Source organism: Arachis ipaensis, chromosome B6 (assembly GCF_059453495.1).
Source record: "Arachis ipaensis isolate K30076 ecotype BB chromosome B6, ASM5945349v1, whole genome shotgun sequence".
NCBI lineage: Eukaryota > Viridiplantae > Streptophyta > Magnoliopsida > Fabales > Fabaceae > Arachis > Arachis ipaensis.
The window spans coordinates 46,628,847-46,642,858 of record NC_142441.1 but is presented as its reverse complement, the minus strand read 5'-3'; the positions used below and the strand labels follow the sequence as shown (position 1 = coordinate 46,642,858).

Below are 14,012 nucleotides of genomic sequence, written 5' to 3'. Positions count from 1 at the left end.
AAAGTTGGTGTAGAGCATGTCCGTTTAATGCCAAATGATTTGCATGAACTTATAGATTCAATCTCTTATTAGAGAGATTATTTGCCTACTGAAAGAATATAGGACTTGTTTGGATGAGCTTTTAAGAAAAGATTTTTTTCGAATTATCTTTTTTTAAAAGATCTTATAAAGAAGTAAAAGTAATTTTATGTTTGGATATTTCATGTAAAAAGGTCTTTTTATCTATCAATTATGTTTGGGTATAACAATATAAAAGTACTTTTTTATTTATTTATTACATGAAAAACATCTTTTTTTTTTATTTTACTAGTGCTTTTACTTTTACTACTAGAAATTTGCCAAACACGTTAAAAAATAAAAAAAGATCTTTTTTCATTGAAAAAAGATCTTTTTTAACAAAATAATGACGCCCAAACATACACATAATCTATCTTAGCTAAAATCTAATAATAGAAGACTTATCAAAGAAAAGAAAAACATAAGAATTCTTAGAAAGAGATGGTTGAAGCATCCATCGATTACTTTTTTTTCTTATTTAGATACTTCAGACTTTCAATTATGAAAAAGGTAGGACAATAAGAATTCTTAGAAAGAGATGGTTGAAGCATCTATGGATTACTTTCTTTCTTATTTAGATTACTTCAGACTTTCAATTATGAAAAAGGTAGGACCATGATTTCAGCAGGAATGGATTTTTTGTCTCATAATATTTTTAAATGTGACCTCTCTTACCGCGTCTTCTTTCCTATGTTTTTTCATGCTTCCCTTAAAAAAAAAAGTTGCTACACATTCGAGTATTTTTGGCAATCAAGTCTAACTAAGTTGGTTTAAACCCAACAAAAACTATTTTCATTATACGTAGTATGTATACATCTTGCTTCACTAACGCAAACGAAATTCTACTTCACTTTGCGTTTATTTTTCGTGCATCTCTTCCTCTTTCTTCTATTGGTGATGTTGCTGCGTTTTATTTTTGTTTCTTTTTCTTCTCTTCTTTTTCATGTTATTGCAGTAATTTATTCTTTTTTTTAAATATATTCTCTTTTCTTTTTTTTTTTTTTGATTTTATTTCTCTCAAGAGAGTACATCAAGAAGAATTTTGAGAAAATAAAATAAGGATAAGATGGAGATAAAAAAATGAAAAAGAAGATGATGAAGCGGAAGATGAGGAGGAGGAGGAAGAAAGGTTTTGAATTATGCAGGACAACGAGACCAAGCATCGAAATTACATAGTGATTGCGACACAATTAACTCAGAAATGCACGGAAATTATAGGAATTTCTGAGTTTATAGAAGACTCAATTTTCGGTTCATTTGTTATTACACAATAGTGTTGTTATAATAATATTTCGGTTCATTTGCAGTCTAGTGGTCTTGTCGATGAACAATTTATTCCAAAGGTTGGGATGACTTTCAAGACAAATTGAATGGAATGAAATGGAATCTCATGCAATTGAATAAAGTGATAATGAATAATTTTATTCTTCTTTGCTAAAAAATTTGGTCAATACTTATCAACAGCATTAAAAGAACCTCAATTAACACACAAAAAAAATCGAAATTAGTTCAGATTTGAACAAACAGTCAAAAAGACTCAATCATTAACAAACACCCATCGAATTCATTTCTGAATCCAAATGAACCACAATTAAACAAAGAAATAAATCGAAATCACTTAAGGAGTAAAAAATTTGGTCGATACTTACCAACAGCATCAAGTGAACCTCAATTAATTCATAAATGAATCAAAATTAGTTCAAATTTAAACAAGCCGTCTAAAAGACTCAATCATCAACAAAAATACATTGAATTTATTTCTGAATCCAAATGAATCTCAAATAAACTAAGAAATGAATCGAAATTATTTAATAATGGCATTAAAAAAAAAAAGCAAACCAATAAAGATGTTAGAAAAATGTTAGTGTTATTGGTGATGACGATAACCAAAGAGAAAGATAAAGAAGAAAAAGCAACGATAGTGAAACGTGCGGGCTTGAATTTAAAATATTTTGTTGGACTTAGTTAGAAGTATGACTTGGATATAGAATTTTATTTTAAAAGAATATATAATTAGATATTACACTTGATAATACTAGTTAAAAAAAATGGAGAAATAGCCTGGTATTACTGTACTAGTACTAGAAATAGAAATGGGCTTATCCAGCCGAAGCAATAACATGGAATAAGTATAAACCTTGCAAAGTTGCAGATATCTTTATCGATCTCACATTCTCAGTTGGATTTGAAAGCTGAAAACCTTACCCTAATTTTATTTCGGCTTGCGTCAAAACCTGGTATCATGCCCCTTCCCGCCTCATAACCCAACTTCATTGGGCTTAGAATCATTCTTTTCTTGGCAAAAAGGGAATCATTTTTTTCCCTTAACAAAAAACAAAAACTCATCCACGTCCAAAAAATATTAAAAAAAGAGATCATTATTTTCCAAATTAAAAATGACGAAAACGAATTTTTTTTTTATCTCAATTAATCGTATACTACACAAATATTATTCACTTATTTTTTTAGTTCCACTTAAGCATTATATAGTATAAGATCACACTTTATAAGATTAACCAAATGAAAAACAAAGAAAATCTATTTTTAAAAAGAGTAAACTATCATTTCTATTTATAAAAGTTGAACACGCTGATATATCTATCTATAGAAGACGAAAATTATCATTTGTACCCATGAAAAATAGTTTTTTCAAGTCAAATTATCAAAACTTTAAAAAATTAAATAAAATTTTTAAACTACTCTCTCTCTCTCTTTCTCTCTCTCTCTCTCTCTCTCTCTCTCTCTCTCTCTCTCTCTCTGTTCTCACTTCTCAGCGAGCTAATCCCAACATCGACCACATCACCGCTCAGTACCACCGACTCACCCTCCTCCTCAACCATCATCCTAACCCCTTCGCCACACACTCTCCCATCGGTGTCGGTCGCAACTAGTGGTGGCAAACGGGCCTAAACCCGCCGGGCCGGCCCGCGTAACCCGCCAAAAAAGGCGGGCCGGGCTGGAAAATTGGGACCGCCAAATAGCAAAAGCCCGCTTAACCTGCACCGCTTAAACCGCTGGTTTTGGCGGGCTTTGGCGGGGCGGGGCGGGCTTCCCCGCCGGGCTTAGTCTTTTTTTAGCAAGGGGTATTTTTATAATTTTTTTTACCAAAACCCAACTTCCCCAACCCAATTTACAAGAGAATGAAGATGAAAATTGGGTGTTTTAGATTATGTTTGTTTTGTTTTAGAGACAATATTGTTAATTATGTTTTGGATTATGTTTATTTTGCTTTGGAAACAATATTTATAATTACAAAGACTTTAATGTTTGTGAATACAAAAATTATAATTTGTTTATACTTTTAGAAATTATAATAGTTAAAAGTAAAAAACAAAAGAGATTTTTTTATATCTTTATATATATTATTTAATAGTTAAAAGTTAAAAAAAAAAAAGAGGATATTTGGCGGGCTTAGCCCGCCGGCCCGCCAGCCCGCCGTTAGGCGGGGCGGGCTAGGATTCTGGGACCGCCTCACTAGGCGGGGCGGGGCGGGCCAGCCCGCCAAATGGCGGGCTTCTGGCGGGGCGGGGCGGGGCGGGCTTCCCCGCTTGCCACCCCTAGTCGCAACTCAAGAGCACTAGCACCACCATCACCAGCATAATCATCTAACGCAAGCTCAGCGAGCAGCGTGAGCGTTCTGTTGGGATGGATAAACCGTCACTACCCTTAACTTCATCATCCTCGTCATCTTCCATCATCGTCAAACTTAACTGTTTGGCCTCGGAATTCAACACCCTAACAGAATCCATGAAGCACGTGAAAAGACTTCTGCATTACACATCTTTGCTTTTACCATTCAACGATTCGGATCGGGTTCTAGAGAACCAGATTGGGTTTTCTCTGCACACACATTCAAAGGCTGTGACTTTTTCAATGGTTGATCGAAAAATGGTGTCTAAAAATGATCCAATTGAGTCCTTCTTCAATTTCATTCATGTTGTGAAGGAATCGCTGTCCTATCTGAAAGTGGGTATTCGAAAAGCTGCAAAGGATCTTGAGCACTGCTTCCTGTCAGGGCACAAGAATAAGGACACAGAAGGTGTTTATTTGATTGCCCAGGTGAAGTAAGGTGGTAAATTTTAGATCTGCGATATGAAGAAGAGGAAAGGGTTGTCAATGAAATTTTCTTGAAGGCTTTCTTGAGTATTTTCTCACAGAACTCAGTGAGTGATAATGGGAATGTGAATGCGAATGGTGATGAGGTGGATAAGAAGGATGATGGGTCTTCTTTCACCAATTGCTTGAAGTTTGCAGTGACTTAGTCTTTATTGGTTAATGGTTTCCTTCAAACTCTCCCAACTCCTTTCAAAGCTGGTAAGGGAGGAGACGAGGTTGGAGTTTTGGAAGAGGTGGAAGGTGAGGGGGAAGCGGAGCCTGCGATTGAGATCAGAGTCGAAGAGGTGGAGGGAGGAGGAAGGGTGGTGATGGCGGTGGTGGTGATGGTAATGGCAGCAGTGATGGTGGTAGTTGGAGAGGAAAGTGGTGGTAGAGTTTGGGATTCAAGTAGTTGAGAACATTGAGAGAGCAAGAGAGAGGGGAGAGACGATGGTAGTAGTTGTGGAGAGAATGGTAGTTTGAAAATTTTATTTAATTTTTTAGGGTTTGGATAATTTTTCTTACAAAAGCCATTTTTTATAAGTACAAATGATAATTTTCGGATATGTCTAAAATGAGCACAACAATTATGTGCTTATTGGATATGCCGCACTTATATAGACTATTAGATTTTATTAGATGAAAATCAAAGGCTAATATGAAAGAAGAGCATTGATGGATTCTAATAAATAAAGAATATCCTAATACGTAAATAAATGCTTTAAATGACAATACTTTAATACACAATACTTTAAATGACAACAAAATCTATTATTCTTAAATAATTAAATAAAAAATACATAAATACAAAAATATGAGTATTCTTTATTTAATAAGATTATTTATTATGCAAAAAAAATTTTATAATAGTAAAAAATTATATTAAAATAAAATGTTAAACTGTAACATAAAAATATAAAATAATTAAAATTTTATTTTATATTAATTAACAAATAATTACATTATTATATTCAAAATTTATTAACTAACTAATTTTTTAAAGATATTATTATATAATATAACCTTTTATCAAAATATTTTGAAAATATAATTTATTTAAAATATTATATATAATATACGAAAATATTAACCTTTTCATTTTTTCAAATTTTTTTAGAAAAACGGAATAAATAATATAATTCTAAATGCATGCCTATCACATTATATATTTACTTATATTAGTAAAATCTAAATTAATCAAACTTACATAATTAAGAATATAAAACATATAAATATTTTTTATTTATTAAAATTAATTATTATGCAAAATTTTTTTATAATATTAAAAAATTATATTAAAATAATATTTTAAACTACAACATAAAAATATAAAATAATTATATTTTATTTTACATTACTTAATAAACAATTAGATTATTATATTCAATACTTATTAACTAACTATTTTTATTAAAAATATTATTATATAATATAATTTTTTTATCAAATATTTGTCAAAATATAGTTTATTTAAAATATTATATATAGTATATGAAAATATTATTTGTTTAATTTTAAAAAAAAATTAATAAATAATATATATCAACTACGTAAATATATCATATGTATATATATAATAGTGACTGATATAAAATTGGTATATATTCTTTTATTCTTTAACCTTTTTAATATATATGCCATTTCATGCCTCTCTCCTCTAGTCTTTCTTATTCATATTTATTTTGTGGTAATATTATATAAATAATCATTTAAAATTATTTTTTAAATTTGACATTTATAATTTCATATAAAGAATATTTAAAATTATATATTTATAATAAAATTATTTTTTATGTTTATTATTTTAGTTAAATTTTGTATTCTCTAATTCGACCCAAAAAAAAAAAAATATATATATATATATATATATTAATATACAAATATATTTAAAAAAGATATTTGTACACTAATTTCTCACATATATATTTGAAAAAGACTAAAGACAAGATATAGAAAAAAGACAACATTGTTGTAGGTTTGTAGCCAATAATACTCCAAAAAATTATATAAGGAACATGCTCTCAAATTTTATTAATCTTAGAGTTTGAATTTCGTTATTCACATAAAAATTAATTTGATGGATTATTTGATATAAGTATTTCTATATAATAAAAAAATGGGAATATATATATATATATATATATATATATATATATATATATATATATATATATATATAATGTTATCAACGCTTAAAAAATGGTGCTAAAATTGAAATAATATTTTTTAATTTAAAATTAAAAATAAAAATTATCAAAATATATATAAATAGAAAATAATTTTTTAATATTATAAAATAATTTACATAATAATTAATTTTAATAAATAAAAAATATTTATTTTTTTTGTATTTATATGTTTTATATTTTTAATTATATAAGTTTGATTAGTTTAGGTCTTACTAATATAAATAAATATATAATGTGATAGGCATGTATTTAAAATTATATTATTTATTTCTTTTTTTTAAATTAAAAAAAATAAAAAGATTAATATTTTCATGTATTATATATAATATTTTAAATAAATTATATTTTTGAAATATTTTGATGAAAAATTATATTATATAATATTTTTTTTACCAAAGATAGAGAAACTTGAATATGTGACCTCTTAGATGAGTGTGGAGAGACTATGTTATTTGAGCTATAATTTATTGGTATATTATATAATAATATCTCTTTAACAAAATTAGTTAATTAATAAATTTTAAATGTAATAATTTAATTATTTGTCAAGTAATATAAAAAAAAATTATTTATCTTATCTTTTTATGTTACCATTTAAAATTTTATTTTAATATAATTTTTTAATATTATAAAAATTTCTTGAATAATAAATAATCATATTGAATAAAAAATACTCATATTTTTGTATTTATATATTTTTATTTAATTATTTAAGAATAAAAGATTCTGTTGCCATTTAAAGTATTGTGTATTAAAGTATGGTCATTTAAAGCATTTATTTATGTACTAGGATATTCTATATTTATTAGAGTCCATCAATACTCTTCTTTCATATTAGTCTTTGATTTTCATCTAATAAAATCTAATAGTCTATATAAATGTGGCTCATTCAATAAGCACATAATTGTTGAGCTCATTTTAGACATACCCGTAATTTTCGTCTTCTATAAATAAATATGTCAGCATTTTCAACTTTTACAAATAAAAATGGTAGTTTACTCAAAATTTTTACTCCTCCATGTTTTTTACACCAAAATTTTAAAATCTCGTTTTACCAAGATGGCAAGATCCCCCCTCCCCCCCACCCCACCAAAAAAAAAGGTAATAATTTACCTAAACATGATGACACATGAGAAGTTCACAACACAGGCACAAAGATGCTGATCATGTCAACTCACCTAATGGATAACAATGATAATGCGAAGGCCGAGTGCTCCACAAAATATCGCTTGCATTTCAAGTTTGTATCTGATATTATTAGATTGAGAATCCACAAAAGAAGATATCAATAATGACTACTCTCATCAGGTGTTTTCATTTTTTATCATAACAAGTGTTGTCAATTTTGCTGGCTTGAAACGAAATGTGCGTATAATATCTTTGATCATTGAACTATTATCATCAAGGGTTATATAGTAATGTTGATGTCCCGAAATTTGTGCTCTAACAAAATTCACATCAATAACATAAAAAGAGTCCATGACCTATATATGTTATCCCCACCAAGGACTAGCACTAGGAGGTAGGAGCCACTTCCATTCAAACAGCATATGTTGATGTTTCATACCCTTTACTTTTTTTTGTTTTTCAACATTATGACCAATTCTTGGTCCCCATTTACCCATAGCACCTACTTAGGCATCATGCACATACCCCTTTTCAGTCATTTACCCATATACCCTACCCTTTTCCCCCCTCACGCTTTGTGTACATACTCTCCCACATTTAGATCATTCTTCAATTTCTTCTAGTTGTTTTCTAGTTCAAAGTCATGCACGTTTTGGTGCCCCCATCATGTGACCTTTTTCTTTTCTAACTTGCAACATTATTGTTTGTCCCCTACATGCCCCTTCATAAGCACCTGCAACCCATTGGGGCTAGGACCATATATAAGCCTTTTGAGTTGCCATGAGGGGTATCGTATACCTTGATGAATATCTGATTGTGATGTTTCTGAAATAGTCAACAAGCTAAAGTGCTAGAGTCCCAAGTGTTGTATTTACAGCCACCGTTACCTATTAATGTACCATTAGTGTTGGAAAGTGATAGAAACTTCAATATAGAACCATTTTTTCACTTTGTTAACTGCACTTCATATTCTGATAAACATAGTTCATACTAATACACCTAACTATATATTACAAATAAGACCCTCTTTATATTTTGCATCATGTCAATAAATACACTATTATTTTGAAGTAGTTCAACGTGGATGATGACTATAAGCACATTGTTGGAAAGTAGGAAGAAGCAAAGATGGCTACCGTGAATTCAACCATTTGAATCGTAATCCGTCTTTGTCATTTCCGTAGTGAGATTCAGAAAGACAAGAAGATACATTGGTGGATACACAAAACTACACTAAGGTCAAAACAAAAATGGAAGTAATTATAATGTGGTTTATGATGACATTACTCTCTTTGTAGCCGTTAATGTCTAACCTTGTCTTTCGACATCTTTTGGCCTCGTTGAAGAAGTTGAACCGGACGCCATCTCAATGACTTGGGTATGTGTGAATCTTTGTAATTGAATCATGCGCGCATAAACCCCATCAGGATGATTCTTCAACAAGTGCGAATGCGAGCCTTGTTCAGCTACTTTGCCATCATCAATCACAGCAATCAGGTTGGCATTTCTGATGGTTGATAGCCTGTGTGCAACAACGATGGTTGTTTTCCCCGAGCAGGCACGGTCTAGAGCCTCCTGAACCGACCTCTCGGATTCAGCGTCGAGCGCACTAGTTGCTTCGTCAAGAAGCATAAGCTCAGCCTTCCTCACAAAAGCCCGAGCAACTGCTATTCTTTGCTTTTGTCCCCCAGAAAGTTGAACTCCTCTCTCCCCAACAAATGTTTTGTATCCATCTGGAAGAGAAGATATGAACTTGTGAGCATTGGCAAGAGTCGCAGCCTCCACTATCTCGGCTTCAGAGGCCGCGTCATGTCCATAGGCAATGTTTTCATAAATACTTGTCGCAAACAAGCATGGCTCCTGAGGTACCACAGCAATGTGTCTTCTTAGAGACTTGAGATTGTATCTCCTTATGTCCTTTCCATCAATCATGACTCTACCAGAACATGGATCATAGAATCTCTGTATAAGTGCAAGGACTGAGCTCTTGCCGCAGCCACTAGGTCCCACAAGGGCCAGAGTTTTACCCGCCCTGGCACGAAGGCTGAGGTCGCGAAAAACAGCCATATCGGGCCGCGTTGGGTAAGAGAAGTCCACATGCTTAAGTTCAACTTCGCCTCGAAGACGATCAGGAACAGGGGTGGCATCTGGATCATCCGGCTCAATTTCGGTTCTCCGGTCAAGGAGATCAAAGACTGACCTCATAGCTCGGCCTCCCTTGATGAAATCAGGAGCCAATGTCAAAGTTTCGGCAGCTCCATTAGCAGAGACCATGAGGACCATGAACACTCGGATGGTTTTGGAGAAATCAGAGATTCCGTGCTTCACAAGCCAAGAAGCATACCAGAGACCAAGTGCATAGGAAGCATAAAGAGCAAACTGTGCTATCCCATATCCGCTTCCAGAAATTTGTCCTTTCCAAAAGCACCGTTGTAGTGGAATTTCGAGGTTCGAAGCGAAAAGCCCAACAATTTTGGTTTCTGAATTGAAGGCTGCAACAGTTCTTACATTGGCTATAGCTTCTCCAGCTAACTGTGTGGCCTTGCCATGAGAAGCTTCCAGATCACCAGAGAAACCAGTCATGAACATTTTCTGTACAAAACTCAAAGATAAATATGATTAATACAAACGAAAACTTAAAATTGATGAAGTCTTAGGAGCCAACAAGAACATCCAAACCTCAATTACAAGAAACATTTGAAATCTAAACTCAACAAAAGCTCATCTTTAGTGGGCTGAAATTAGCTGCTATGGAAACATACAGTAAAGGAACGAAAGAAGATCGAACCTGCAACACAGTGGCCGCAACAACAAGAGGAAAGACGGCGATGAGGACAAGGGCAAGACGCCACTGCAGGACGAACCCTGCAGTACACGCAACTAGCATGAGCGCAGTGTTCTGAACTATCACCGAAATTCGATCTCCAATGGCTGATCTAACATTGTTGGCATCAAGAGCAAGCCTAGCAGCGATCCGTGCACTCTCGTTTTCCTCCTGATCAAACCAAGCCATCTCATTTTTTAGCACTGCCGTCAGCATTTTCTCCCTCACTCGTTTTGTTAGATTTTCACCAACAATATCCCAGAAGGAATGTTGCAATGTGTTGAAGATAAGTGCAGCTGATGAAAGGCCAATCAACAAGTAGCAGTACTTATCAATTTGTGTGATCATGTGCTTGTGATTCGGATGGTAATACACACTGAGGACAGCACTGAGAACATATGCGAAAAAAGCACTAAGTGATCCACAAACAATGGAGCCTATAGAGCCAATCAAAGCGTATAGCCACTCAGGAGAGTTCATCTTCGCTAGTCGCCAGAAGGAACTTGCTTGCTCTTTGAAGGCAAGCTTTTCGAGCCTGTAATTCGGATGTGATGCATCCAGCGACAGACTAAAATCTGATGTGGAGAAATCAGACAGCCTTCGAGAGTATGGTGAGCGGCCGTAAGAAGAATTCCGAGCAATTATGGGTGAGCTTACCGAGTTTCTTGCACTTGAAGGCCTGCAAATGAAAACTCATCATCACATGATATATCTTTAGGGTATCTAATAGTTTTTTTTAGGAACAATGAGGTTACCGTGCACTACTCTTTCTGGCATTGTTCATGGCAGTTTCATGAGCCATTTCTTGCATCTTTATGAGCTTTGCATAGACTCCATTTTCTCCTTTGGAAAAGAGCTCATCATGAGTTCCAATTTCAGACACATTTCCTTGCTGAAGTACAGCTACAAGGTCGGCTTTGCGTATAGTCGAGAGGCGATGCGCAATTACAAGAGTTGTTCTACCAATCATGAACCGGTCCAGGGCTTCTTGCACCAGTTTCTCTGATTCAGAATCCAATGCACTTGTTGCCTCATCAAGGAGGAGAATTGCTGGGTTTTTAAGCATAGCCCTTGCAATTGCTATTCTCTGTTTTTGTCCTCCTGAGAGTTGCATCCCTCTCTCTCCAACCTGCCATTACAAAAGAATTTTTTACTTTATTGAATAATGCTTAAGAAATTATAATTTTCTAAGAGTCTTGCAAAGATATTCCCAATTACCTGGGTTTCGTAACCTTCAGAAAGTTTGATGATGAAGGAATGAGCATTAGCTACCCTGGCCGCTTCTTCGATCTCACCCTGGTCAGCATCAGGCCTTCCCAATAGTATATTTTCTCTAATCGTGGTTGCGAACAACGCAGGCTCTTGGCTCACTAGCCCTATCTGCTGCCTCAACCATCTAAGCTTCAATGTTTTAATGTCATGGCCATCCAGAAAAACTTGTCCTGCACATAGTTGATGAACAATATAACCAACAAGTTCAACTTTCAAACTTACAAGGCAACAAAGTTTGATGCATACCTGAAGTTGGGTCATAAAATCTTTCAATGAGGGAAACCACAGTGCTCTTTCCAGAGCCACTGCTACCTACCAAGGCTATTGTCTTGCCAGCAGGCACACTCAACGAGAAGTCGTTGAGGATCGGAACATCTGGCCTTGACGGGTATGAAAAGTTCACATTCTTTAGCTCTAGAAGTCCAGTTACTGTCTCAAGCTCCAAACCAGATTCACTGTTCTTATCTATCCGTGGTTTGTGATCGATTATGCGAAAAATCTTTGCAGCAGCAACTCTGGCCTTTGTAAATGCAGCCATGCTCGGCGCAGACTGGCCTAGACCTCTGTATATGATCAAATTCAGAAGTGTTAAACAATTTGAGTTTTCTCCCTAAGCTTTGTTTTGAAAAAATAAAAAGAAGGATGAAAGAAATACTGACATTCCACCAATCATAACAGCAAACATGGTGGCAATGGCAAGCCCTCCATTGGTGGCGTGGTGGCGAACCAGATAGCCTCCATACCAAAGAAGAAGTGCATAACAACAGAAAACAACAAAGTAAGTGGCACCCAATCCCATTCCCTTTGCAAAACCAGTTTTGTAGCCAAGCTTCTGGGCAACCTTCAATGCCGAAGAGTATGCCTGCAATGCTCGAGACTCCCCCACGAAGGCCAGCACCACTCGAATTTGCACAACTGTCTGCAGGTTCAGCTCAACATGAGTACTACAAAAACTCCACACTTGAGAAAACTTGGTCAACAATTGCAAGGAGTGTTACCTGTTCCACAATGTTGCCAGCTTCAGAAAGAGCTTGCTGGGTTTTGCCAGAGAGCTTGGCCAATGTGGTGGTGTGAATGGCGCCAATGACTGCGATCATAGGGACCACGGCAAGGGTCACAAGTGCCAATTGCCAGACTGCAGTGAAACCAACAACAAAACCAGACACAAATGTGGCCATGTAGTGAATGAAGTTTCCCAACTGCACAAGAAAAAAAAAACAGAATTAGACACTAAACTAATCCAATCAAAGAGAGAAATTGAATGGACCTTCTCGCTGATGGCATCTTGGACCATGACGGCATCAGTGTTGATGGCAATTACAACATCGGAGGTTCGAACATCCGTGTCGAAAAACTGAATGTCTTGGCTGAGAGCAGCTTCAAGGTACTTGATCCTCATCCTTGTTGATTGCCTCTCCCCACTCCACATCCAACAAGATATCTCTGCAGCACAAAAGGAATCAAAACTCCGAAATGGCATAGAAAGGAAGAAACAAGAAACTCACCTGCCCATGAAGATGCCCATATAGCAGCACCAACTACCAGAAAGTAAAATGCATACTGCAAAAAACACACACACATTGAGACGAAAGAATTGAAGTTTGAAAGCAAGTCAAGTCCTTTGTTGGTACCTTGACGACTTCCTGAGTCATCTTGTCCAAGTTGTTGGCATTGGAACCAAAAGAGTTGACAAGATCAGCGAAGAAGCGAAGGAAGAGTGGCAAGGAACAACCGTGCACGATTGCTCCAACGCTTCCAATGGACATTAGAACATAATCCAACCCATCAGCAAATCTGAAAAGCTCACTGAACCCAACAGAGGGAACACTCTCATTCTTCTTGTTGTTCTTGTTGCTGTCACTACTACCATTACCAGAAGAAGTAGCAGAGGAAGGAGCATCATCATCTTTGTTTGGTTCAGTAGTAGTAGTAGTAGTAGTTTCCATTTGGTGTGTGAGGAGTTTTGTGTTGTTGGGTTTATTATTATAATGGTGGGAAATGGTAGCATCAGGAAGAAGCTCAAGGCCTTGCATTTCGGTCCATTTCCACTGCTCGAGTGTTGTATTTGCTGCCTCCAAACAAGAATCTTGTGACATTTCTTTAATTATTAAAATTCTCACACTCCTTTCTCTTTCTTTTATGCACGAATTCCCATCACAGTTCCTTTTATGTATGCCTCTCTCGGACTCTCTCCATTGCCATTTACTTAGTGGCTTGAGAATGAAAGAAGGTGAGAGTGAAAAGTGGCAAGTGGGTTTGCTTATTCTGTAAAATAAAACAGCGAAAGTGACACATCCGTGGTCCTCACTCAACTCAACATAGACACTTACAATGGCAAAGGTTCAAACTTGAAAGCATGGAGAGAGAGAGAGAGAGAGAAAGAGAGTGTGTGTGTGTAACTGTGTGTGTTTGGATTTTCAACCTGACAGAAAAGAAAACCACTGTGT

At 34.7% G+C, this 14,012-nt stretch overlaps 1 protein-coding gene across 1 annotated transcript; it reads right to left on the bottom strand.

Annotated features, from left to right (window-relative positions):
• Positions 1 to 8,607: 8,607 nt before the first annotated feature.
• Positions 8,608 to 14,012, bottom strand: LOC107648473 (ABC transporter B family member 1). Its single transcript, XM_016352324.3, has 10 exons — positions 13,197 to 14,012; positions 13,071 to 13,125; positions 12,833 to 13,008; positions 12,564 to 12,764; positions 12,225 to 12,484; positions 11,812 to 12,128; positions 11,512 to 11,735; positions 11,049 to 11,422; positions 10,258 to 10,972; positions 8,608 to 10,061 (listed from the first exon to the last, which is right to left on the bottom strand). The coding sequence occupies exons 1-10, from the start codon at positions 13,659 to 13,661 to the stop codon at positions 8,778 to 8,780; spliced, it is 4,071 nt and encodes a 1,356-aa protein (XP_016207810.1). The 5' UTR covers positions 13,662 to 14,012; the 3' UTR covers positions 8,608 to 8,777.

Bases quoted from the DNA above. Each gene is read 5' to 3' on its own strand.
- LOC107648473 (XM_016352324.3), bottom strand. From the start codon at position 13,661: ATGTCACAAGATTCTTGTTTGGAGGCAGCAAATACAACACTCGAGCAG. The intron at 13,126-13,196 runs GTACCAACAAAG...TGTTTTTTGCAG, and splicing joins TGACTCAGGAAGTCGTCAAG to TATGCATTTTACTTTCTGGT. The intron at 10,062-10,257 runs GTTCGATCTTCT...AGTTTTGTACAG, and splicing joins TTGCGGCCACTGTGTTGCAG to AAAATGTTCATGACTGGTTT.